General features: G+C 44.9%; 1 protein-coding gene across 6 annotated transcripts in view; it reads right to left on the bottom strand.

Annotated features, from left to right (window-relative positions):
- The window catches only part of PLCH1 (phospholipase C eta 1), a 942,696-nt gene that overhangs the window by 323,352 nt on the left and 591,610 nt on the right, over positions 1–27,734 (bottom strand). For all 6 annotated transcript variants that reach the window (XM_078667769.1, XM_078667764.1, XM_078667766.1 and 3 more), the window contains exon 8: positions 20,179–20,382. In XM_078667769.1, the coding sequence (XP_078523895.1) occupies positions 20,179–20,382 (204 nt within the window). The remainder of the gene's footprint in view (positions 1–20,178; positions 20,383–27,734) is intronic.

Here is a 27,734-nt window from a genome sequence, read left to right as displayed (position 1 = left end):
TCCAATGTCCCACCTGGTGACACTGGTGACACTTTGTCGTTTTTTTCAATGTAGCAATGTCTATTCTAGGTCTTGAGTTTTCCTCGATGTCCTTATTCTGACTATTTGGTTTCCGTCCCATTGTCCCTGTTCCCTGTTGCTGCTGTCCACCCTTTCCAGCCGACTGCATCTGTACCATCATCAGTTTCTCCTTTAGTTTCTTTGCTTTGGAATCTATTTCATCACTGCAATACCTTGCGTATCTCAAAATTTCATCCAATGGTTTGTTTTGCCAACAAATTAAATGTTGCTGACTCATCAAACAAATATCAGGTCTCAACCCCAAAACGAACTTCGATACAAACTGTCCTGTATCTTTGGGATCCATTACATCTAATCCACTGTATTGTTTGAACGTTTTCAGCAATCGCTCATAAAACTCATGAACTGTCTCCTTGAGTTCCTATCTTGTTCGGTCTATTTTTACCCAATCTATATCTTGTGGTGGCACCTTCTCCTTCAGCCATGTCATCACCCTATCATATTTTAACATTACGGTTTCTGACGGTCCATTAGTACGAGCATCCCTTTCTGGTTCTGCAGTTGGCCATTCGACACTAACCTTGCATGCTATCCACAAGTCTCCTGGGACCACAATGTCAAATAAGGTGTTCAAATCAATCCACAATACTTTTGAAATCTTGACAAACCTCTCTACCTGCTTGTACCACTCTACGGGATTTTCCCTTAACTTCGGAAATGAGTTGGTAAATGCAGCCAAATCTCCCCTACTCCAGGGCACGTGTACATAACTCCCATTCGCTATTTCTCGCAAAGGGAATGCCTCCATCTGCAGTAGCCTTCCCTCCGGAGACATCACATTCGCGCTCCGCCTAACAGTTCCCTTTTTGGACCACCTCTCTTCCCATTTGTCCAGATCTCTCCATGCTCTTATTCCTGTGATCAGTTCCCTTATGTGTGTTTTTAATCCAGTTGTCCTCCTCTCATCTAAGTCCTGATCTGAATAATGCAACCTATGGTTACCCTGCAATGCCTTTGTTCTGGACAAATCTACCATATACTTGTCTGCCAGTTCAGACAGTTTCTCATGAGTTGCTCTTGCCTTCCGAGTAACATCCTTTGCTATAAACAGCAGCTCATCTTGTTCGTACATGTCAATCCTTTCTAAAGGCAACACACCATCAATTATCTCGTCCAGGTCAGATTTTAAGCTGGTCACATCGAGTCTTTTGGCTTTTATCACAGCTTTCAGTATGCTATCTCTAGAGAGTCCATTTACATCTCTCCCATCACAGCTCTGAGTCCTACGTCTGGGCTCAGGCGTGTTATGGGGAGTCCTCCCATGCTCCCATCTCTCCAGGTCCCATGCAGTTCCATCCTCTCTGGGTGTATAGTGAAACACTTCTCTATTTCCCATAGTCCCACATTTCCCGTTCTGCCTGGTTTCTCTAGGTGCATGGTAAGACATTCCATTATTCCCCATGCCTTCGCAATTTGCCTGTAATCTCTGATCACTCGACGCATGGCAAGATCCTTCGCGGTTCCCCATGTTCCCACAATTCCAGTACTGTACGTTATCATCAGGTGCGTGGAGAGTGCACTTAAACCTATCCCTGTACTCTTGTGTCCTTTGGTCTCCCTCACTTTGAATGAGACGAGACGTCTCTCCACACTCCGCACTTCTACCTTTTTGCTCCTGCCCATTTCCACCGTCAATATGACGTGTAACTCCTCTACTCTCCTGACTTTTACCGTCCCACTCCTGACTGCTTTCGCTAGCCCCGCAGTGAGATAATGTCCCGTTGCCTCGACTTCCCCATCCAGCTTCTGCTCTTGACCTGTTGCTCTGTGCTTCTGTGGACCTATCCCATTCCTTCAAGTCAGCCCTCAACTCTTTATAGGATTTCGGCCGTGGTCCCCTCAGGTCCATCGGTCCTCTCTGACCCCCCTGCTCTGCTACGGGATCCACTGCTGAATCCAATGGGGTGCTCCACGTTATCTGTCCTGGCAATTTCCTCCAGGCGTTTGTCATGTTATTCCTCCTTTCCATCTCAACTCTTTCTCTGTCTAGCCGTACCTGTTCTTCCTCTCTCCCTTTCTCTTGGTGATAAACCGACACTATAGGACCTATGGTAACGGGTACTTGAAGAGCATCTGGCAATCCATAAGACTCAACCCTCTCTGTTGCTGGCATCTTCTGCACCACAACCCTTCCGACTACTCTCTGTACAGGACTATGTTGAGGTGTCTCCTCACCTTTGGTAGGTACCCAATTCGTTATAGGGAGTGGCCTGTTCTCTTCTATGTCAACCCTATCTTCCTTTGGGAGCTCAGTACCTTCTATCTCCCTATTGTCCGGAGGCGGTCTATCTATCAACAACCTATTTATTAGGCCATCCTCCGACTCGCTCTCGTCATCCTCTTCTATGGGTCTCTTTTCTCCTGTAACCTCTCTCACTGGGTACAACTTATCCACTTCAATCGTCTGTACTCTCCATTTCTTGGCTTCCGCATCCCATTTGGCATCTTGCACTGCCCTTACTGATCGCCTTACCCTTTCCTGGCGTCTGTTCTGATTCCTATCGTGCGCCGCCCTAATCCACGCATTAAGGGCCTCAAACTGTGTTGGTCTAGGCAAAGGTCTCAATGAGGACATAACTGCTTTCAGCTGATGCAACACTTCTAGTCTAAACGTTCCGTATTTCGGAAAAGTCATTCCCTTCTGTAATCTTACTCCAAGTATCAAGCCACAGTATAGTATGCAACCCAACATTCGTTGCCATATAGTGAGCTGGTGTACCTTCTGGCGGTGCCTCTTCCCCGTAATAAGATTCTCTTCTTTTTCTCTTAAAGATCGCTCTCAAACATTTAAAACACTTCATGTTCAAAATCTACAAAATTTCTATTTTCTCCGCGTTCGTTTAGTTCCTGATGACAATCCACCAATCCCAGCGCGGTTCTCGCTAACTGGCCTATCACAGCGCGGCTTTCGCTGACGTCACACCAACCGGCCTATCTCAGCGCGGCTTCATACCAACTGGCCTATCACAGCGCGGCTCTCGCTGACGTCACTCGTACCGACCTATCAAAGCGCGGCTTCACACCAACCGGCCTATCTCAGCGCGGCTCTCACTGACGTCACTCGTCCCCCTTCGCAGCAGTTCCCCTCCTTTCTCCGCTCGTCTCCCGGTCATGCATGCGTCCCATTCATACTCTGAAAAATGATTACTTCCGACCAAGCGATCACTTTCCTTGACTGTACGCCCACAGTCTAACTGTAATTGTCACCTTAACTGACGAAATGTCTTTCCGTGTACGTCCAGACAATCGCCTTAACTGATAGGTTACTTACACACGGTAACTTTCGACCTGCGTCCGTTACCCACACACTCACTCTTGCGTTCCCCCTATCTCGGTCCTGCGGGCGATCAATGGTACCTCATGACCCCCTTTACTCTGGTCGACAACTACTCTGGATGTTCGATACACCCGAACCACTTAAGCTCTTCCCCGAACTTAAGATTTTCCCCCAGCCAGGTTGCGCGCGCTCACAACCCTCTCTCACTCACTCTACAGGCATTCAACTCCGCATGACATTACAATACAGATACAACACAAAACACCGCAATCTGTCAACGCATGACCCTTGTTATACTCACTCTCGTCCGACCCTGCTGCTTTTCTCTCGCACCGTCAGCACCTTCTTCGGCAGGCGACTCTTCCGCTGCTCATCTCTCGATCTCTAGGGACCTTGAGGTAATCTTAACCTAGTCTAGATCACTTTCCTCTAGAAGGTAACCATCCTCTGCTACCAACTGTTACGGCGGGATTTCTGATCTATTTCTATAGGTCTAGATCCCAACTCAGGTCGACTGAACCGTTGATACCCGTCATAGAGTAAAAGGCAATCCACTACTAGGTCAATCAGTTAAGGACTTACACCACTCTAAAGAACCACTTACTACGAATAAGTTTTAAAAGTTTATTATAAAGCCAAAGTTAACTGGAGATACAAACATCTCAAAATAAGGTTCAAAAGATATACTGGTATCAATACAAACATAAATTTTCTAAATGCTCTTAGTCGGCAGAAGAATATCACCAAAACCAATTCAAAAATCATCAGAGTTGCAAGAATAGACACAAGCTGTAGCTTATGAGTCATTTACAGAAAGGAAGAAAATCCAGATTAGACTGTCCCTACACTAGACTAAGTGACATCCCTACTTAGTAAAATCTTAACCTAAAAAGGTGTCAGCCGTGGTGACTTCCAAAGAAGATCACTCACTTCCCTTAGTCTTCGTTGTAAATCGGTGTCTCGCAGTTATCCTATCTGCCTACCCATCCGCTCTCTTAGGTTCCTCAGACCATCTGCCCTAACTCCACCCAGGGGTGCTGTCCCTAATACAAAAATCACATTTACAATAGAAACGCCCTTTAGAGACGCCCCTCACGTGGTGATGGTTCTGGCATTTTCCATGCTGATACTCCTCTGGGCCCATCGTTAGCGTTGACCTTGCTTCTCAGGCTCTTCTCCGGCAGGACGGTACCCCCCAGGAAATTCCTGAAGCCTCCTCCAGGCCTGTGCCTGGCTCCCTGAACAAAACTCTATTCATCACTCTCTTGATTGGAACCTCCTCGCACCTGCAAACAGACACTTGTACAGTGGGCCCCAAATTCCGGCCTCCACCATATCTTCTAAGTCGTAAACCATCGAGCAGTCTCTGCAATTTAAGCTTAACATGACATTGCTCTAACTAACACATGCAATTCAAAAGAAATGAACTTATCTATTCAGGCCTATTAGAATTACATGAAACGGGCCTGTGCACTCTATAAACCTTTAATTTCTTAGTCTAAACAGTATTCTAACTCATTACACACAATGGTTATATGAAACACTTCTATAAAACATATATTTCAGTTCTATGATCAATAATACTTTGAATTACAACAACATTAAAATCCATATCATGTGAAAGTATAACAGCACCTTTCATTCTCTGTGAACTGCCATGTGGCCTACACATTTCTACGTTTAGCAGTATTACATTCTCCTCTACAACAGCCACATAACATGGGATTTCAACATTATTCTAACATCTCTACACACTTCTACATTAGCTTTTCACACTGATATATGCATTCTATTTTAATTAAACACTCTTATGTATTTTCACTCCTAAACTAATGCAACGTGCTTATAAATATGGTGCACTTCTATTTTTTCTCGATTTGCACTCTCTCAGTTGTTAAAGAGTTTTCCATTAGAACACTAAAACCAAATATTAAGCTCATTTAAGAGCATGACTGTTATCTTTAAAGAGAAGTGTGTTTCAGAGAACTACAGGTTTATCTCTTCAAAAGTGTATTGAGCCGCCAGTCAGTGTAACCTGCGTCTGCTAGAAATAAGAAGGGAGTGGGGTTCAACGTAGGTGGTGAGCGATTTCTTATATTATCCAAAGTCTTCAGCAAATCCCCAAAAAGACAAACAAATCATTACAGGACACAGAAAGTTAGAACAATTATGCATACTATAAATTACAAAAATCCGTTTCCGTTACATTGTTTCCCCTTCTTTACCATCATGTTTGTTTCAGCTCCAATTTCCAACATTCTGCACAACTTTTTCCTACCTCAATGTCCCACTGTCTACGGGGGTTCCTTTTGCCTGTTTTACTGCGCTGGTGGGACCGCAGTCCCAGGGCATGACGGGCAAGTCCCAGGGAGGAGTGTGCCATCCACAGCTGCCGCTAGTGAGGGGGAAGTGTTTGACATCACGCTTAAAGCGCTGCTCTCCACCCGCGGCACAAGACAACATTCTGCACAACTTTTTCCTACCTCAGTGCCCCTCTGTCTACGGGGGTTCAGTTTGCCTGTTTTCCTGCGCTGATAGGACCGCAGTCCCAGGGCATGACCAACGAGGTTTACTTTTGCCTCGCAGCGCCAACCAGCAGTAAAGGGGACTGCAAGTCCCAGGGAGCAGTGCGCCATCCACAGCTGCCGCGAGTGAGGGGGGAGGCGTTTGCCATTGTGCTTAAAGCGATGGCTCGCCCCCCGCGGTGCGGGATGTGCTCTGGCCACACCCGGGCCAAGGGCAGGCCCGTCCTTGCCGCCCTAGCCCGTCATCGCCAGGAAGAGGCATGGCAGGGCCACCCCTCTTTCGTTTACCATCTGGAGTTGGAGCATGGGGAGAGTTAATCTCAGACATAAGAAGTACTGCACACAGAGGAAAATCTGACTTTGCCTGTAATTTAGAGGAGTAAATCTGTGAAGTCCACTTGTACATTAGGGTGCATCTCATTGATATGGGAAAGAGAAAGAACATGGAAGGTGGAGGAGGGGGAGGTGGATGGTGGTAATGTTGGCAGAATCCGTAAAGGGGAAAAGGCTAGAAAATCAACTAAGCATTGTGGCAGCAATTGTGTACTTGATCGAATAGATACACTAATTGAGGAATGTGAGGATATATTAGTATCTGAGCCAAGCTTGCATCCAGACAGGGATAAGTCCCCCCTAGCACAGCACAATTATTGAGGGAAAGCCCGCTCAAGGGTCCCGCTATTCCTGCTATGTTTCTAACGCAGGCATAAAAAAGGTTCGAAGGCCACTGGGGGAGAGAGAGGAATGATTCCAGCGAGGATGAGTGATTTGGCTGCTAGCACTGCTAGTCCCCCTCTAACTGAAGGTAGCCACCCCCAAATTTACGAACCCACAGTAACCTATTCAAATAGGTATGACATATTGTCAAATACCCAGGGGGAGGGGAACACACAGCTACCTGATTCACCACAGATAAAACTATAGAGCTAGTTGTAAACCATACACCAGCTCTACAGGATGTAATTCAGGTGGTGTACTCACTTCGGGACGAAATAGGAACCCTGAGGCACTTACTGATAATTTAACCTCCATGGTCAGGCGCTTTATTATATGGGCAGAGGCAGACATCTTATTAAGTGGCTATACTCATACTGAGGTTGCTCTGGATTCACTGCGTGCGGCATGCACTAGGAACATAAGGAGGGACCTGGTGGACAAGGAATGGGCGGGCATTGTAGAACACCCCAAAAAGTTATCAAGGAATGCAAAGTTTACATTTATTCAGATCATGATTCTTCACAGGGCTTATCTTACCCCCCATAAATTAAACAAAATGTCCCCACAGGTGCAGCATTACTGCCCGAGATGTCTATCGGAAGGGGCAGACCTGCTACACATGATATGGACATGTCCAAGAATACGAGGGTTCTGCAATACTGTCAGGCATATAATCAGTACGGTCGCACACCATGAGGCGCAAAGTACCGTGGAGGAATGTATATTAGGCCTACACAAACATGTGTCCAAGCATAAAGTACAATACCATTTTGTAGACTTTGCGCTTATTTTAGCGATACGTGCCATCACTATGCACTGGAAGTCACGGAGGCCCCCTACTGAACTCACCTGGCATAGCGAGCTGCTTCGTTGGGGCAGTGCAGAGAGTGCTGCTTGAGTCGAGAGGAGCTCAGAGGCTTACACAAAATCCCAATAGCATTGGAATGGGATGGTATGCTATAGGCCCTCAAAACAGCAGACATTAATCAGTATAATACCCCTGTGGAGAAGCGTGGCTCAAGGGTTAGAGCGGCAGACCCTGATGCAGAGGTCTTGCCCGGGACCAGGGTTCAATTCCCCGCCGGGTCTTGGGCTCAAAATTCCACGGACCTGATAGTTCTCGCCTCGGTGCCTATTCCAATCATGGGGTCCCACTCTGCAACTCTGGGCAATAGCTTGCTTAATCTCCACAACGGCCCCCACAAAGCTAAGGATGCCTGGCCTCCACCTTGGGGGTGCCCAGGAGTGGACACCTCACAGGGAAAGCCAGGATGGGTTCCACAGCGGTATTCGTACAAGCGCCTTGAGACCCTTGCGGGTGAGTAGTGCGCTATACAAGTATCAATTTACATTTACAATAGACTATGCAATGAGAAGACCATTCCCCGAGTGCCACGTACCATGATGTAGTTTTGATTTAAAATGCATAGTTTTAACAAGAGCCTCAAATTTTAGATACAATGTAAATATGGTATATCCGAGCATGCATAGGACTGGTGGGGTGGGGGTGTTGGGGAGTGGTTTGGATTACTGTTCATGTTAGCAGTCTGATTAGCAAACTGATTTCGAGTTGGCATAAGACAGGAGATGCATCAGCTATGGGTTCCGCCATTGAATATACTGGCCTGACAGAGCCGGCACTGTATAAATGCTTATTCTCTAGCAGTCAATTTATGTCGGATATAGGCCCGGGATATCAAAGTAACATAGGAAATGTTTTGTAGCAAATATACTATGAATATGACTGTTGTAAATATACTGCATCAAAAATAAGATGTATGCTTAAAAAAACAATAAAATTATGTTTAAAAAAAAATAACCTCCATGGTCAGGCTTATGTCACATAGTGGGGCTCCAAGTCAAGATTGTGTAATCCCTGGAGTAATTTATTCCGTTCCACCTAGTCAATCTACTGTCCAGATAAATCCACCTGGTTCTCAAAATTTTGTTGGCCAGCACAATGTCACTCCCTTGTTTAGCGAGGTGGCCAAACAGAAAAAATGTATATCATCATTCTCCATTATAAATATAATACCCCTTGCCTACATCAAACAATCAGGGGCCCCGAAATGTGGAAGCACCAAGAAAGTACCCACTGCTCGATAGGAGCAAAAACACTTAGATACCTGCAAGCCAACATTATAGTAACTTTGAAGGGAGAGGGCACTAGAACACAGTAAAAGCATATAACACCCATAGAATATATATACTGAGCGTTCCAAAGCTGGATCCCAGCAAAAGCTTAGAAAGTGCAGATTCTCTGACCAACAAGGCGATCCACTGGATACATCATGTAAGGGGATGTTGTTCTGTGATCAGGGAAGACATCATTAAGGCACATAGGTTTATCTCCTCCACCAACCGCTTAGATTGTATTGAATTAACCCTACAGAGGGAGGAGTTGGCTGAAAATCTATTCGACCTTGAGTTTAGAACATGTTCCCCAGATTTTTCTTCTATCCAGTTAAGGAGGCTTCTGCCTGGCAGTCGGTCTAGCCACCATCCTGGGCAGCTCGGTGCTGGCAGGATGGGTAGCTCCACGTTAGAATGCAATGACTGACTGGTGGGAGAGTCTGGGCTACGCCCTGGTGGAGTTGATGATTTAGTAGCCCCTAGGGGTAGCCACTTAGCCACAAATTCCAACTGTACTAATAGGTTTGTAAAGTCTACCCAATTGTGAGCCTCGCATACTCCCCATCTACTAGAGTACCAGCATGAGTTTAGTAATAATCCCCTAGGGCACACATATGAATCACTGCACTCTTGTTACGCTTCCAAAAGGGGCTCACTGATATCATGGAACATCACAGGATTGAGCTCAAAATGTATGTCTCCGGAATGGCTTGCTTTTATTAATGGTTTTGATATTTGTCTTTTCCTAGAGACATGGCTCTTGACACCACAATATTGTGCAGGTTTTCTAAACTATTACGCTCCAGCAGTAAAAGGAGCAAAAGGTCAGCCTTCAGGTGGTTTAACTATATGGGTTCACCAAGAAATAGGTGTAAGCAGTAGGGAAATTCCATCCAAGAGTAATGACATCCAGGTGTTCAGAATAAATCTAAGCCCCTTAAAGAACATTGATATACACTACGTCTATGTGAGGGGAACTAGAGGGGGCAAGTCCTAAGTTTTAGCGGCTTTGGACAACCTCCTCCGCCCATACTCAATGGACACCAACGTTATTATTGCAGGTGATCTTAACACAACTTTTGAACCACTTGACACTCCAGATTGGCACCTTACTGATGAAGAAGATGCTCAGTGGGAAATTCCAAAACTGGACCTTGATCCAGTAAAAAAATTGGACAGAGGCGGTCATTCAGATTAACTCTATTTGTTTAGAAAAGGGGCTAAGGGCCCTAAATGGTAGGATGCCCCAAGATAGACTAGCGGCAAACACATTCAATAACAGATACAGCAAGAGTAGGATAGATTACATTCTCTCAAGAGCGAAATTTTGGCATACATTCGATGATATGGTTGTAAGGGATCATCCTGAAAGTGATTATAATCCTTTGTGTGTAACCCATGGATGATGGAAGCACAAGTCATCGCATGGTGGGGAGGCAGAATTGCATTCCCAGGATGTAGTACCCACCAATGATATGAGACGGCTCAAATGGTCACGAATAGCCAGCATTAACAAAGATGTGGATAGCGCTCTAATAGAGTTAGAGAATATTCTGTCCTCTAATGGGAAATTGGAGCTTTTCACTCAGTCTCACAAAGGCTTGTTCATGCTTATGACATCCCATTTTGTAAAGCATTGCAAACCAAAGAAACAAATAGACCGGAAGTCAAGCCACTGGTATAATAAGGAATGCAGGCAGGCCAGAGTCTTTCTTAGGAACACGATTAAGGGTGGAGAGCCGGTTATGGTACGCACAGCCAGGCAGGAATACAAAAGATCTATGTACAAAGCCAAACGCTCCTGAGATGAGCAACGATGGCAGGACCTTAAAGATGCTAGTAACCAGAGTAACAGTAAATTGTTCTGGAATATCATAAATGGGACAGAACGGGCCAACCCGAACAACTGCAAAACCATGTCTTGCAGGAAGATTGGAAAAAACACAGTTGATGGACAGAATGTAGAACAATGTCATACATTCACCCCAGTGCAAGGATATGGGCATAAATCCATCGTTTTTTTACACTCCACACCACCCTGGGTTAGACACTGGCTATATGCAAATCAGCTCTGACCCTGTGCCTCATGGGAACAGTCCAGTCCGAACTACCAAGCCATGTCTTTCCCAGACCGGAATCAAGCATCCAAGGACCGGTTTCTGGCTATCAGCCTTCATCAGCCTGGATAGCTTGACTCCAGTGGTGTGGAGTGCCTGTGACTCACGTCTGAGCATCCCCAGCCCACTCGGGGTAAAATTGCAAAAAACACAGTTGATGGACAGAATGTAGAACAATGTCATACATTCACCCCAGTGCAAGGATCTGGGCCTAAATCCATCGTTTTTTTTACACTCCACACCACCCTGGGTTAGACACTGGCTATATGCAAATCAGCTCTGACCCTGTGCCTCATGGGAACAGTCCAGTCCGAACTACCAAGCCATGTCTTTCCCAGACCGGAATCAAGCATCCAAGGACCGGTTTCTGGCTATCAGCCTTCATCAGCCTGGATAGCTTGACTCCAGTGGTGTGGAGTGCCTGGGACTCACGTCTGAGCATCCCCAGCCCACTCGGGGTAAAATTGCAAAAAACACAGTTGATGGACAGAATGTAGAACAATGTCATACATTCACCCCAGTGCAAGGATCTGGGCCTAAATCCATCGTTTTTTTACACTCCACACCACCCTGGGTTAGACACTGGCTATATGCAAATCAGCTCTGACCCTGTGCCTCATGGGAACAGTCCAGTCCGAACTACCAAGCCATGTCTTTCCCAGACCGGAATCAAGCATCCAAGGACCGGTTTCTGGCTATCAGCCTTCATCAGCCTGGATAGCTTGACTCCAGTGGTGTGGAGTGCCTGGGACTCACGTCTGAGCATCCCCAGCCCACTCGGGGTAAAATTGCAAAAAACACAGTTGATGGACAGAATGTAGAACAATGTCATACATTCACCCCAGTGCAAGGATCTGGGCCTAAATCCATCGTTTTTTTACACTCCACACCACCCTGGGTTAGACACTGGCTATATGCAAATCAGCTCTGACCCTGTGCCTCATGGGAACAGTCCAGTCCGAACTACCAAGCCATGTCTTTCCCAGACCGGAATCAAGCATCCAAGGACCGGTTTCTGGCTATCAGCCTTCATCAGCCTGGATAGCTTGACTCCAGTGGTGTGGAGTGCCTGGGACTCACGTCTGAGCATCCCCAGCCCACTCGGGGTAAAATTGCAAAAAACACAGTTGATGGACAGAATGTAGAACAATGTCATACATTCACCCCAGTGCAAGGATCTGGGCCTAAATCCATCGTTTTTTTACACTCCACACCACCCTGGGTTAGACACTGGCTATATGCAAATCAGCTCTGACCCTGTGCCTCATGGGAACAGTCCAGTCCGAACTACCAAGCCATGTCTTTCCCAGACCGGAATCAAGCATCCAAGGACCGGTTACTGGCTATCAGCCTTCATCAGCCTGGATAGCTTGACTCCAGTGGTGTGGAGTGCCTGGGACTCATGTCTGAGCATCCCCAGCCCACTCGGGGTAAAATTGCAAAAAACACAGTTGATGGACAGAATGTAGAACAATGTCATACATTCACCCCAGTGCAAGGATCTGGGCCTAAATCCATCGTTTTTTTGCACTCCACACCACCCTGGGTTAGACACTGGCTATATGCAAATCAGCTCTGACCCTGTGCCTCATGGGAACAGTCCAGTCCGAACTACCAAGCCATGTCTTTCCCAGACCGGAATCAAGCATCCAAGGACCGGTTTCTGGCTATCAGCCTTCATCAGCCTGGATAGCTTGACTCCAGTGGTGTGGAGTGCCTGGGACTCACGTCTGAGCATCCCCAGCCCACTCGGGGTAAAATTGCAAAAAACACAGTTGATGGACAGAATGTAGAACAATGTCATACATTCACCCCAGTGCAAGGATCTGGGCCTAAATCCATCGTTTTTTTACACTCCACACCACCCTGGGTTAGACACTGGCTATATGCAAATCAGCTCTGACCCTGTGCCTCATGGGAACAGTCCAGTCCGAACTACCAAGCCATGTCTTTCCCAGACCGGAATCAAGCATCCAAGGACCGGTTTCTGGCTATCAGCCTTCATCAGCCTGGATAGCTTGACTCCAGTGGTGTGGAGTGCCTGGGACTCACGTCTGAGCATCCCCAGCCCACTCGGGGTAAAATTGCAAAAAACACAGTTGATGGACAGAATGTAGAACAATGTCATACATTCACCCCAGTGCAAGGATCTGGGCCTAAATCCATCGTTTTTTTACACTCCACACCACCCTGGGTTAGACACTGGCTATATGCAAATCAGCTCTGACCCTGTGCCTCATGGGAACAGTCCAGTCCGAACTACCAAGCCATGTCTTTCCCAGACCGGAATCAAGCATCCAAGGACCGGTTACTGGCTATCAGCCTTCATCAGCCTGGATAGCTTGACTCCAGTGGTGTGGAGTGCCTGGGACTCATGTCTGAGCATCCCCAGCCCACTCGGGGTAAAATTGCAAAAAACACAGTTGATGGACAGAATGTAGAACAATGTCATACATTCACCCCAGTGCAAGGATCTGGGCCTAAATCCATCGTTTTTTTGCACTCCACACCACCCTGGGTTAGACACTGGCTATATGCAAATCAGCTCTGACCCTGTGCCTCATGGGAACAGTCCAGTCCGAACTACCAAGCCATGTCTTTCCCAGACCGGAATCAAGCATCCAAGGACCGGTTTCTGGCTATCAGCCTTCATCAGCCTGGATAGCTTGACTCCAGTGGTGTGGAGTGCCTGGGACTCACGTCTGAGCATCCCCAGCCCACTTGGGGTAAAATTGCAAAAAACACAGTTGATGGACAGAATGTAGAACAATGTCATACATTCACCCCAGTGCAAGGATCTGGGCCTAAATCCATCGTTTTTTTACACTCCACACCATCCTGGGTTAGACACTGGCTATATGCAAATCAGCTCTGACCCTGTGCCTCATGGGAAGAGTCCAGTCCGAACTACCAAGCCATGTCTTTCCCAGACCGGAATCAAGCATCCAAGGACCGGTTTCTGGCTATCAGCCTTCATCAGCCTGGATAGCTTGACTCCAGTGGTGTGGAGTGCCTGGGACTCACGTCTGAGCATCCCCAGCCCACTCGGGGTAAAATTGCAAAAAACACAGTTGATGGACAGAATGTAGAACAATGTCATACATTCACCCCAGTGCAAGGATCTGGGCCTAAATCCATCGTTTTTTTACACTCCACACCACCCTGGGTTAGACACTGGCTATATGCAAATCAGCTCTGACCCTGTGCCTCATGGGAACAGTCCAGTCCGAACTACCAAGCCATGTCTTTCCCAGACCGGAATCAAGCATCCAAGGACCGGTTTCTGGCTATCAGCCTTCATCAGCCTGGATAGCTTGACTCCAGTGGTGTGGAGTGCCTGGGACTCACGTCTGAGCATCCCCAGCCCACTCGGGGTAAAATTGCAAAAAACACAGTTGATGGACAGAATGTAGAACAATGTCATACATTCACCCCAGTGCAAGGATCTGGGCCGAAATCCATGGGCCTCCACACCACTGGAGTCAAGCTATCCAGGCTGATGAAGGCTGATAGCCAGAAACCGGTCCTTGGATGCTTGATTCCGGTCTGGGAAAGACATGGCTTGGTAGTTCGGACTGGACTGTTCCCATGAGGCACAGGGTCAGAGCTGATTTGCATATAGCCAGTGTCTAACCCAGGGTGGTGTGGAGTGCAAAAAAACGATGGATTTAGGCCCAGATCCTTGTACTGGGGTGAATGTATGACATTGTTCTACATTCTGTCCATCAACTGTGTTTTTTGCAATTTTCACCCCGAGTGGGCTGGGTATGCTCAGACGTGAGTCCCAGGCTCTCCACACCACTGGAGTCAAGCTATCCAGGCTGATGAAGGCTGATAGCCAGAAACCGGTCCTTGGATGCTTGATTCCGGTCTGGGAAAGACATGGCTTGGTAGTTCGGACTGGACTGTTCCCATGAGGCACAGGGTCAGAGCTGATTTGCATATAGCCAGTGTCTAACCCAGGGTGGTGTGGAGTGCAAAAAAACGATGGATTTAGGCCCAGATCCTTGTACTGGGGTGAATGTATGACATTGTTCTACATTCTGTCCATCAACTGTGTTTTTTGCAATATGCAGGAAGATTGGGTCAAACATTTGAAACCACAATACGCCCGTAGTTTAACTGAGAAATGCATGGATGACCCCAGCCATGTGTTTTTTGCAGAAGAGGCTTTCAAATCTAATGATGTTGTGCTAGCTCTTGGAGCAGTGGTTGGGGGCAGAACGCCAGGTAGAGATGGTGCTCCTGCTGATGTGTTCCTTTATGATAAATCAAAATGGGGAAGATATAGTCTGTTGGTGGCTAATGGAGTTGCCCAAGGCGCCCCCATACCGGATTCCTGGAAAGGGGCAGATATAATCCCCGTATACAAAAAAGGAGACAAATCATTACCGGGGAATTACAGACCCATTAGCCTGATAGACACAATGCAAAAGATTGTGGGCAGGCTGATCCTCAACAAAATCCAAGAGTGGATTGAAGATCGTAGTATACTGTCCCCTTTGCAGGCAGGTTTTCGGGTGTATACCAGCACCATCGACTGGGTGTTTCGTTTCATCCTTTTACACTGGAAGATAGTGATTCTGGGCAAAGGCAGTTTGTACGCTGTCTTTGTTGACTTGAGATCAGTGTTCAATCTTGTTCTCCGCTCCAGCTTGTGGGCGATGCTGAATGAATTAGGGCTGCCCATAGAACTTCTCACACTCATAATGATGTTGCACAAGGATAAGTATGCCAAAATTCGATGGGGCTCTCAGGGCATGGTTACCAGCCCGTTTCCAATATGGCATCCACGTTATTTTCTTTGTATATCAATGGAATAGTTGATTGCATGACACCCATGAACACTGACGCCCCATCAATAGCAGGCGTAAAAGTCCCCATTTTAATGTTCGCGGACCACACATTGATAATTTCAAAGACCCCAAGTGGGCTGCAGCGAGCCCTGTTATTTTTTGAAGAATTTTGCTCTGCTTGTGGTCTTGAAGTTAATGTGTCAAAAACTAAATGTATGGCTTTTAACCAACATAGAGCTCTTAAAGGTAGTATTTTAATGAATAATCGACCACTGGAACAAGTTAGAGCATTTACATACTTGGGGGTAAACATACAGAGAGACTTAAAGTGGAACCACCAAATTGACATGGCCACATTAAAGCACCAACAACTCTCAGGAGCATTAAGCATGGAACACAAAAAGTCACTTACAAAACCAATTAGACCTGTGCTCCAAGTTTATGATATGAAAGTGGTCAGCTCAGCCCTCTACGGTGTGGAACTATGGGTTTTGAGAATATGTCTAATCTGAGTATTTCAGAAAACAAGTTCCTACGCAGTATCACCAACCTCCCCCAAAGTACACCATTATGTCCGTTACTATATGATCTTGGTAGAAAGCCTCTATCTGATGTTGCCAAACTGCGTCCAGTGTTATACTGGCACAGGTTGTGGACTACACCAGAATTGATGCCATATGCAGCGGGCTTTATGGATGTAATAAAATCTGATCATTTTCATAAAATCAGTTGGCTAAGGGGAGTCAGAGAAGTTTAAGTAGATATTGGCATGAAAGTGCCCTGGGAGGATCCAAGTAAGGCCTGCTTTCCCTCAAAAAAGATCCTAAAAGAAAAGTATTGGGAGATGGTTACTTATAACACTTTGAGACATAGTGATTCAGCCACCTTGACAGAAATCTTCTTGGAATTTAAACAGATTCCGTGCCTCAGATCATATTGGGACATTATAACCAACCACTAGATAGGAAATTGTATTTTCAGTTGAGGGCGAGTTTGTTGCCTCTAAGATCCTTCACTTCTAGGTGGTCTAACTCAAGTGGTAATAAGTGGCCTGCTTGTGTGGCCTACAAAGAATCAGTCCCACATATGCTTTTTGCCTGTCCCGCCTATGTAGCCCCGCGTCGGATTTGGTTGAGTCCTATATGTAAACTACTAGAAGGAGCGCGGAAGCTGAAAGGATTATACACACTAGTACTTCATCTACTATCTCAATAGCAGTTGCAAAATATCTTGGGTGGATGTGGGCAATAAAGCTGAAATCAATATCTGTGTGAAATGCTTATGCAAATTGTGATTAGTCAGTCTATTGAACCAGTATTGTAAATGTCTCCCACCCACTCAAATTCATCCAGCTTTTCTTTTAGCCCAGGCCTAAACCACCAAAGATGAAGCTGTTCTTACTAGGCTCCAATGATAGAGAGTTTTTTATGCGTTTTATCATTTGTATATATGGAGTTTTTTATGATAATGTTTTGCTCTATTGAAAGTCTATATGCAACTTATATTTAACTAATTTTCCCCAAACAGGATTGCTTTATAACCTTTGAACGACATTTTTTATGTATATTTATTGAATATTTTTTGTAATGTGCTTTTATGACTACATGTCAAATAAAGCTTGTTTGGATTGAATTATTTCCACAGGCGTAAATCAGAACCATGCAGTACACATAGAATCTATAGTGGGTGGAATATGCACATCCGTGCAAGGAACTACCCAATATCCCTTGAAACTTGGGCGATGTTAAATAGTAAAAATAAAAAGGAATAATGGTTTTTGCAAGGTCATTTATAAAACACATTGTTAACTGTGTAAACTGTGCCCCAAAAAGCGCTTGAATCACAGTGAGAAGAAACCAAGAAGGGGCCCAAAAAACATAATCACAAGATATGCCATTATTTCCAAAATAGTGCATGAGCATGGTGCTATTTACTATAAACAAGTGCTCAAGTGTATCAAATGTGCAAAAGTGAAACAAATGTGGACAGAGCATCTAAAACAACCGTCAATAGGCTGCCAGCAATTTGTGTTCACTTATTAAAGAATAACTTGTTGTTAAATATCACGTGGAGCCCTTTCTGCAGGTCAAACAACAGTGTAATTGGTTGATTGTAAACATTTTGACCTTGGGAGCGATTTACAGTGGTTCACCATCAGGGCTATGTCAGAAACACTTGAGTGAGTTGCAACCTTTTTTATGAGATATAGAACAGAACTCTCATCACTCTAAAAATGGGTAAGTGGAGTCAATTGGGCACAAATAAAGTCCTGATGTAGTGAGTCAAAAAGGCTTCAAAATTTAGATGGGGAACTTCAGTGAGCTGGCCAGGTCAAAAATGGAATCTGGTCAGTTGACATGTGCAGTGTCTAAGGAGATTCTGTAGACATTTAACGGTGGGGCTGAACGTGTGCCTTAGGTCACCTGTTAATTCCCATCTTTCATATTGGGTTATACCCAAAGAGCAAGAAGATGTGCACTTATCAACAAGTGCAAAAGATAAGTTTTCACTGCCTTCCAATTGTAAAATGTATTGTGCAACCCGGGGCAATATGGAAATGGCAATGCAAACATTGCTCATTGCCAATGCAAATCCGTGTAGTCTTGGACTATCAGTGCAATATCATGGAATTTGAGTTCCAGTTAGTTAATCTACACATTTTGCCTAAAACCAAATAAAAGCATAATGTCCTTTGAAAGCAGGCAACATTTGTCTTCCCAAAATCAATTAATAACTAAATTCTTATTTCAACAACAACAAAAAAATGGCGTTGAAAAAGAAAACAGCTGCTCTACACGACGGCAATGCTTTCATGGTTTTAAATACCATTGTCATCTTAAAAAATGTAACAAGTATTGCCAATAAAATGATGCAAATGTTTGAGTAGTGTGTTTAACCCCTTCCGCGCTCATGACGAGCTGAGCTCGTCATGAGTTGCGCCGCTCGCACGCTCATGACGAGCTCAGCTCGTCATGTAACGCGGCTTTTTCAAAAACGCAGCGCGAATACCGCTAGCGCGCATGCGGTTAAAGATGGATATGGATAAAACGAACCGAGAAATATATATGTCAACTTAAAAGAGCTACTTTCACTCCAAATCACTTAACAATGGAACTGTTTAGAAGCTCTGCTTTTTGTTGACAAATACAAATCCAAAATCGTTGTACATTATTTTTTTTACAATAGATGAAAAGCCTAAGCACAATTAGAACATTTTAACAAAAAACACAGTGGCCCTCAGAGAGTGAATTTAACCCACTGCAGCCACAGATGGGTGATAATGTTTATAGTTGGATGTCACTCCACGAGCAGGGAGGTATTGGATGTGATCACCCATATCTGTTCACGCGGGCTCTATCATCTGCCAGGTATTACATTCAAATTTTCCACTTAAGTATAACGGTAGGCATGGTTCTGAATGTAAAAGGTTCTGTATGGTGATTACCAGGCAGAAGGCCACTTGAGGTCGACCCTCAGAGGAGGGCAGTGCCTCCAAGGACCCTACCACAACCCAGGGAGTCTCCAGAAGATTCACCAGTGCTATGCATTCATGGTATGTAAGATTGGACCAGCAAGCCCTGAGAATCCCCACGTGGTCCATTATGCCAAATCAGCATTGAGCACCCGCGGCAGAAAGTGTGGGTTTAACACACAAGGATCATGCCCCATTGCCAATATATTTTTTCAGGTCCGGTGGAACTGACATGTCGGTCATCCACTCCTCAATGTTTAATAAAGGCGTGGTGGGTGGTAACCAAAATCACGGCCTGAAAAAATCCCACAAATATTCCAATATCATATGTGAAATATAGATCAGTGAATTTATTAAGCTGCTTTCAAGTAAAAGGAGAAACATTGACATGGGCAAAGATAGTAACACATGTAAAATGTTCAATAGTCAAGGAACATATTAGACTACAAGCAACATATGTTTTAATCAAATTTTATATGGGTGTATAAATCCACTAAACCCCAACACAAACTTATAAAACTACCAAACATTTACTATCAGAAAAGAATATCAATTATTTTAAGAAGTATTGCATGCTGTAGCTCACGAAAGATTAGTTGAGAAGACATCAAGAATTCTTCATAAGCAAGCATTTCTCCTAATCAACAAGTCGGCACTGAGGAGAAAAGCTAAGTAATTTTCTAAACTAGGGATCTTGTCACTGAGGCCCAATAAAAATGGTCTTGAGGACTACCAAGCAGAAAACACCAAACCTGAGCTATGTAAGGATAACCAGCCCTCCAAATCTGCAACCAAAATCAAAAAGAATTAGGGAAAAGATTTATGTGAGACAAACTAAATCTTTGTCTCAAGAATGTCAATTGAATTAGAAAGGGTCAAGAGCAACTATAAAATATGGGAGTCATATTAGAACTGCATTATGTCAGAAATTGGTACAACAGTTTAGTAGTAATGAAAATAACTTTATATGTGTTAATAGTAAAAATAAAACTAAGTAAAATACCTGTAGTTCTATTAAATACAAGGAACTTTTGTGAAAAAAATTAAAGATAGAAAATACCTTCTATACATCGACACCCATCCTGTAATACCCAGGCATACATGTCCACTTTAGATTGAGAAAGAAGCTGATCCCCGGTGAGATACGTGTTGTGGGATGAGGCAATGTAGTAATTGCAGAGCGGTTGGTCCATGTCTTGATAGATCTCACAGTGCAAAGGGTTAAATATATCACCAGCCGGGCTGCGCATAAAACTAGTGAAACCTAGAGAGGGAAAAGAAAAAACCTTGAAATGCCTCTATTTAGTACAATTTGGACAATAAAATGAATTCAATCGTAATTTAATTTAAAATTCTCATCCACAAAAGCCTACATTAAACTAAGTTGCACTGCTAGATGACACTGTGGCAATGGCATGGATATATCAATACGTCACTTTAGGGAAGAAATAACACTTTTATGAAAGATGATTAATAATTTTCACAAACTGCAACACTTTTAAAATAAAACATATTACTTGAACTGCCATTGTTTGAAGCTAGGAATAGATATTCAAAAGCCAGTCATTCAAATATTTAGTATAGTGCTTTAGCTAAAAGCTTCAACAAATGCAAACAGAATAAGAAATATGAATTCTTGAGAAAATCGAAAAGTGCACAGCAGTCTTCACTGTATGGGTATATGAATTGTAGAAAGAACAAGCATCTCAAAATAAAATATGCAAAAAGATGACGAAAGACGTTTTGATTATCAATAATAGAAAGAAGGCTGGGCGAAAGAAATAGGTTTACCTTTATCAGAGGAGGGTTGTTTTAAATGTGCTCTTTTATTCCAGGACTGGAAAGGGTGTATATGACTGAAATGTGTGTGTACAAATTCTCCAAACCCGTGGAGGCATTTCCCAGCCAAAGCTGATAGCCGAATTTGGTCACGTAAGCCTGCAATGGCTAGCTGTTCAATCAAATATGTGATTGCAGCAACAAACCAGGGAACAATCACTGTTGTAATGCACAGAAATGAGCATCACAATTAGCCTTTGACAATAATCAACACAAAGGTACTCTGTAATAAAAAAAATGGATAGAAGACTTGGATAGAACACCGAAGCATAATTAATACCTCGAATCACATGCCCCTGTAATACAGACTGCAAGGGAGAAAGCTACAACATGGCTACAGTAATCTGGTGGAATGATTCGTTCTGCACGAAGAGAAAAGGATGAGTTTCTAGGGATCAGGGAGGATTGTTGTGCAGCTTCAGAGAGGACAACGGCACTGGCCTCCATCATTAGCTGCCCCTAACCTACCACCAGATAACGTGGTTAATACAAAACACATTTTACTTCTTTTCCTGCTGCCAATTATTGAACACTAAATTATTCCACTTTACAGATATGTATAATCTTGAATGAAAATGGCAAATTGAAAAGGTTTGGTACATGTATAAATGATCGAGTCGTTTTTAAAATCATTTGAAAAACAGTTTCTCCGTAACTTCATTTTACGTTTTGGGGGTAGATTCTAAAACATTACACTTTAATGTTTGCCCTTATCATTCATGGCAGCAAAAGCAAAAAATTGGAACAAATGGGTGGGTAATTTTCCTTTCATTCAAGGGAAAATGCATACAAAACTTTTACTTTGAATTAAAACATAATCATTTAAAATATGTAGATCGCAAAGCTTGGTCAAAAGTGAAGGGAAAGAAGATAACGTATTCCGACTGTGGTGCAAACTGAGAACTTTAAAAACAGTGGTGCGCAGACTATTAAAACCACACATTCACACTAGTTTAGAGAATAATTCAGATGTGGTACTATATATAGTTCAAAATAAATCAGACTTGTTGTAGTTGAGGTTTGATACATCAGAGGTGTTCTACGAACTTTTAGCACAACACAACGCACACAAAGTTGTTGCTGAAAATATAACGTAGCCGGCACTAAATCAATAATGTCTTATAAGGTTGTTAAACTTACAAACATACAAAACCAATTTGTCTTCAAGACCACTTGCCTATCTGGAAGTCACCGATCGATAGGGCCTTTACATTCACGGCTGTGGGGGGAAATAATTCACCCAGAGAATAAAAATAAAAACAATTCATGTAATATATAACACACTAGGTCAAGAACTGGAGAAATCGTGGAGGTTGCAGTACATTCAAACAGCAAAAGGGAGACTAATTAGACGCATTCAATAGAGCCAGAATGTTTTTTTTTGGGTTTCGCCTGCCGAAGGCTGCTGCGCAGCCTTTCAGCGCAGGTGAAATCCTATGTCCCCAATAAGCACTTCGGGAACGTCCCCCGGCTCTCATTGGCTAGCTCCATAAATGGAGGCTAGCCATTGAGTGCCGGATCTGTCCGTCAAGGCCGGACCAGATTCGGGGGCGTTCCCGAGATTTTTTCCCAGGGCGGAGTTACGTTTTTTCCTGTTCCCTCCCCTTTCCCGCCGTCCGTGTCCTCTCCCGCCCCCCTCCCGTCGTCCGTGTCCTCTCCCGCCGTCCGTGTCCTCTCCCGCCCCCCTCCCGTCGTCCGTGTCCTCTCCCGCCGTCCGTGTCCTCTCCCGCCCCCCTCCCGCCGTCCGTGTCCTCTCCCGCCCCCCTCCCGTCGTCCGTGTCCCCTCCCGTCGTCCGTGTTCTCTCCCGCCCCCCTCCCGTCGTCCGTGTTCTCTCCCGCCCCCCTCCCGTTCGTGCAACGTGGAACTCGAAAAATACTGCTCGGATTGTTGCAGAAGTACTGCACTGTTTGCGTGCACTCGCCAAACAGAGGATTCTACAGGCATACTGCACACCTATCCACACACTCAAAATATAAAGAGGGCCTCTAGAGGAACTCAGCAAAAAGATCACACCGTTATCCGCGAAATTGCAATCTAGACAGCAACTTTGAATAATACTGGACTGTGAGATACACACTCAATATACATGGATTCTGCAAAAATACTGGCATGTTAGGCCCTCAATGAACACAAACAGCAACTACAGGAATAACGCACTGGTAGATACGCACAACACACAGAGCAACTACAAATACACTGCATTGCTGTTAAAAACAAACTCGCAACACAAGCGGGATCTCTGCAAAAATACTACACAATTAGCAAAACACTGAACACACAAAGTAAATGTGCAAAAATACTACAGTCACCCCCACTCGCAACACAGGACGACTACAAAAATATTTAGTTAGTCACAAATTGAACAGAAAGGAGCGCTGCAAAACACTGCAGTTAGGCAAAAGCTCACAAAACGGAGCAGCACTATATGAATATATTGCGTTGTATACGACACGCTCAGCAAGGAGGAGAACTCCCTAAAAACTGCACCGTAAATAAGAGTCCACTTTTCTCTACCTTTAACGTAACTACAAACTCATCAAACATTCATATCGGTTGTACCAAGGCAATTCGACCCAACAAACTATGCGGTTTAACTGTCCTATTTAGAGCCCGGTTTCTTGTTTTTGTGTCTGTGGCCAAAGAACACACGGAAATGCTGCGGGTAAAGTTTTTAGAATTTTAGTATAAACTGGTTAAAAAAGCAGTGTGTGCGCGTCCATTTCCGAAAAGGCAAGCAATGCATTAATATTCACAGCAGTCCTTCAATCAATGACACGTTAATTTTAATAGCTGCGTATCTAACTGGAGTCTTTATACGTAATTCATCACTGATGTGAATGTATTTGTATGGCATGTTTGAAATGGAAAATCCAATAAAAAAGGTTTATAAAAAAAAACCGGAAGTCTTTATACACCGTGTACGTTTTATTCCGGTATATTTCCAAGCCGAGAGGACATGCGAATAAAATGTATTTCGACTTGGACTGTAGGGATGCAGAACCTTTCATTTGCATTTTCTCGTGACTGGTCTAATACTGTTTAAGGAAAATAGACAGTGAAAAACCATAAGTGGCATTCGAACGACGATACTTTGAAAACACTCGTATTTTTTCTTTATGGCCGATCGTGGTTTGCTTATTGTGTATTCTTATCTATCCTATACGCCATCATTCTAATGCGGAATTTTATTTTTAAGACTGCATATGTAATGCAGTAGTGCAAAAGCTCAGCTTTTTAACTTTGATTGGGTGAACTCATACAGTTGAGTATTTTTTATTCTATGAAAAAATGGGCTTATGCTTTAGTGCAGTTTTTTAATGTTATATTAGAAGTGAGGGATGCCTCTCACACACACACACAGCCACACGGGTATTGTACATAAACGACGATCTTCTAATCTGAACGCTACTCACAAGCACACACTGCACAGAAACTACTACAATTTACATATAATTTTACGAATATAAAGTTGTTCTGCAGCGATCATTAGAATTAGTGTATTACGACTTCCAAAAAATCTAACCAACTGAGGTTTAACTTGATTAACATCAAACACCAAAAATCTAATAACACCTTACAACAAAAGTGCAATTTTAATGGTACTGAAAGTGCAAAGCCGCCCTGTGGAGATCGGCTTTTCTGACCACAGCATCAGTGGCTGGCTGCCTGTGCTGGTTTCTCACAAGTTTCAAACTGGTCGAGTTTTAAAGTTAATTTTATGGGACCGATGCGGCTCTCAAACCCCCCCCATGTTTTAAAGTAAGTCGCCCCCGCCCCACTGCAGACCCTCGGGAGAGTCGTTCAGTACTCCTAAATATACACCCTGGAGATACTTATCTCCTGTTCCTGTTCCCTCCCCTTTCCCGCCGTCCGTGTCCTCTCCCGCCCCCCTCCCGTCGTCCGTGTCCTCTCCCGCCCCCCTCCCGTCGTCCGTGTTCTCTCCCGCCCCCCTCCCGTTCGTGCAACTCGAGTCAGCTGTGCCCATCAGCGAAAACAGGCAAGAGAGAGACTCTGAAGGGTACACGCCCTCACTGCTCTCCCCTCTGCTCAGGAGAAGGCGCCGCTTCTGGATTGGCGAAGAGGGGTTGCTGTTGTCACCAGCCACTAAACGGAAGGCGCCAACGCGGACCCTGTCCCAGGAGGGGACAGCAGATGAGGTGCGGTCGGACCCAAGTCGGCAGTCAGGTAAGTTTTCTTTTTTTTAAAAACTTTTCTTTTTAATGCCCCCGGCCTCTCATTCCAGCGCTTCCCCACCAAATCCCCCCCAACCCCTCCGCAGCCATTGTGCTGGATGTTGGGTGCGGACACAAGCAGACGACTGGCCCGGGGTGCTCACACTTCTGGGATGCCCTCCAGAGTCTCCCCCGCAGCACCGCAGGTCCGATCACTCGGGAGCCGCCGGGCCTCACAAGGTCAACCGGGGCACTCCCGCTATCCGCTTTGTCGTCTTATTTTTGGCCAGATAGTTTCATTCGCGAGAGAACCTAGTTTCTGCAAGGGTATCACTTATTTATACAGTTTCTAATACTACTTATTATATGCTCCACATGGCAGCTTCAAGGCGCTTTGATATAGCTCAAAAATCGGCATACAGGCAGAGTCGCTACGACATTAGACACAGTGCACAGCCGAAACCACACAATGCCAGTCTAATGCACAGTTGTCTGGGACACTGCAAGGCTTTCACGGTGGGTTTGTGCTTGCTCGTCCAACGTGGGCTTCAGTGCGCTTTGTAATTGCTATTGGTTGTTGAAGAGGTGGGTTGATAATTCTTAATTTTGTCATCACAGAGTGAGTTTTAGCAAATTCAGATATAGATGTTCATTAATTATAGACTGGTTCCAGCGAATGTACTATGTATTCTAAACACACTCAAGTTACATTTAACTTTACGCTTACGTACACAGCTCAATGGGTGAAATTGACGGGGGTTCTAAAGGTCGATCCTTAGCACAAAAATGACCTCATAGTTTTGATGAGTTGATAATTCGGGTGATATGTGATCATGTGCCTAAATGACTAAAATAACAGGTGTAGTCCAGGATAAATGGATTCTAAAGCCAGCATCCCCGCTTGATCAACAGTGTGATCCTCGGCAAATTTTTTGCCGCCCTTTGCTTCACTTTCTCTGTATAAAAACGGTATAATATTGCGGAGCCAGGGTGCGCCTAGAGCTCAGACCTTTCTAAAAGTGCGCTGGCTCATCATGTGCTCTGTTTTTTGTGCCTTTACAACCTGCTCCCTCTCAAAACCGTGCACATGTTTACAATTCTGTAACATGGCTTCTTTCAAAGAAAATAAGGCACACCCAGAGACACTAGAGCCCTGCTCGATTCAGAGCACATCTCTCTTGCATGCTTTATTTTCCCGTCAGCTACCCATCACAGCACTTAGAAACTAGCGATCTCGCGGTCGGCACTATACTAGTATACCTGACACACGCAGTTGTGTTTTGCAGGGCTGGACAATGAGCCGGGTTGAGAAGCACGTGTTCTACTATCTGCACCCACTCTGTTTCTGCTGCTCTGGTGTCATTTATTTCTTGCAATGTAAAACGTGGCTCGTAATAATACCCCGCCTGTGGGACCAGCTCACAGAAAGAGTGGTGCACACCGGGCTTTTCAAAGTCACTAAATAATCCGTGTACCTCTTCTGTAGTAATCTATACAACCCGTGTGCCTATAGTGATCCGAGAACCAAGGCATCCGTTAACCTCAACACCTTACTTCTGCGTTAACGTAGAAAAAGCACTTCTTCTTAGATATGCATGTATTGTAATACAACACTTACTAAAGTTCTGGATCTGTTACGCCCCTCTCCTCTGTGACCACACACCACTTTCAAAGTGTTTTGTATATCTCAGACTCGTGCTCTTTACCTGCACAGAAGGAGCCCTCCCCTCCCACTGCTGGGCGCGCCTCGGCACAGGGGCACTTGTCACTTAAGCTGCACTCCTTCGCTCTATCCCAGACTTGCGTGCGTCTGTGTGTGTGTGGGGCTCTGTGTGTGTGTGTGTGTGTGTGGGGCTCTGTGTGTGTGTGTGTGTGGGGCTCTGTGTGTGTGTGTGGGGGGCTCTGTGTGTGTGGGGGGGGGCCAAGGGAGACCATGACCCTGTCCACCTGACAATCTCACAGGTCCACAAAAAGTTGCTTGTGCTTGCTGTCCTTCCCCCCTCGTTGCTTGTGCTTGCTGTCCTGCCCCCCGTTGCTTGTGCTCGCTGTCCTGCCCCCCCTTGCTGTCCTCCCCCCTCGTTGCTTGTGCTTGCTCCCCTGCCCCCCGTTGCTTGTGCTCGCTGTCCTGCCCCCCTTGCTGTCCTGCTGTTGCTTGTGCTTGCTCCCCTGCCCACCGTTGCTCGTGCTTGCTGTCCTCCCCCCTCAGTGCTTGTTCCCCTGTCCCCTGTTGCTTGTGCTCGCTGTCCTGCCCCCCTTGCTGTCCTGCCGTTGCTTGTGCTTGCTCCCCAGCCCCCCCGTTGCTCGTGCTTGCGGCCCCCCGCCTCCTCATTGCTTGTGCTTGCTGTCCTGCCCCCTCGTTGCTTGTGCTTGCTCTCCTGCCCTGCTATTGGCATTATAAATGACAATGCCATTTATTTATGTTTTTAAAAAAAAAACATAAATAAAAATAATGTCATGAGCAAAGCCAATAGCTCTAACTTTTGCAAAGGCGAAACCATTGCATTGTAAATGCTTGTTTTAAATGGTTAAGGACAAAACGTTCATAAGGATTGCTTACTGTAATGTTCAACAGGGCAGGCACCAATAACCATCTGCATTGGGGAA

Source organism: Lissotriton helveticus, chromosome 11 (genome assembly GCF_964261635.1).
Source record: "Lissotriton helveticus chromosome 11, aLisHel1.1, whole genome shotgun sequence".
Lineage (NCBI taxonomy): Eukaryota > Metazoa > Chordata > Amphibia > Caudata > Salamandridae > Lissotriton > Lissotriton helveticus.
The sequence above is the reverse complement of the archived record's forward strand: the minus strand, read 5'-3'. Positions and strand labels throughout refer to the sequence as shown.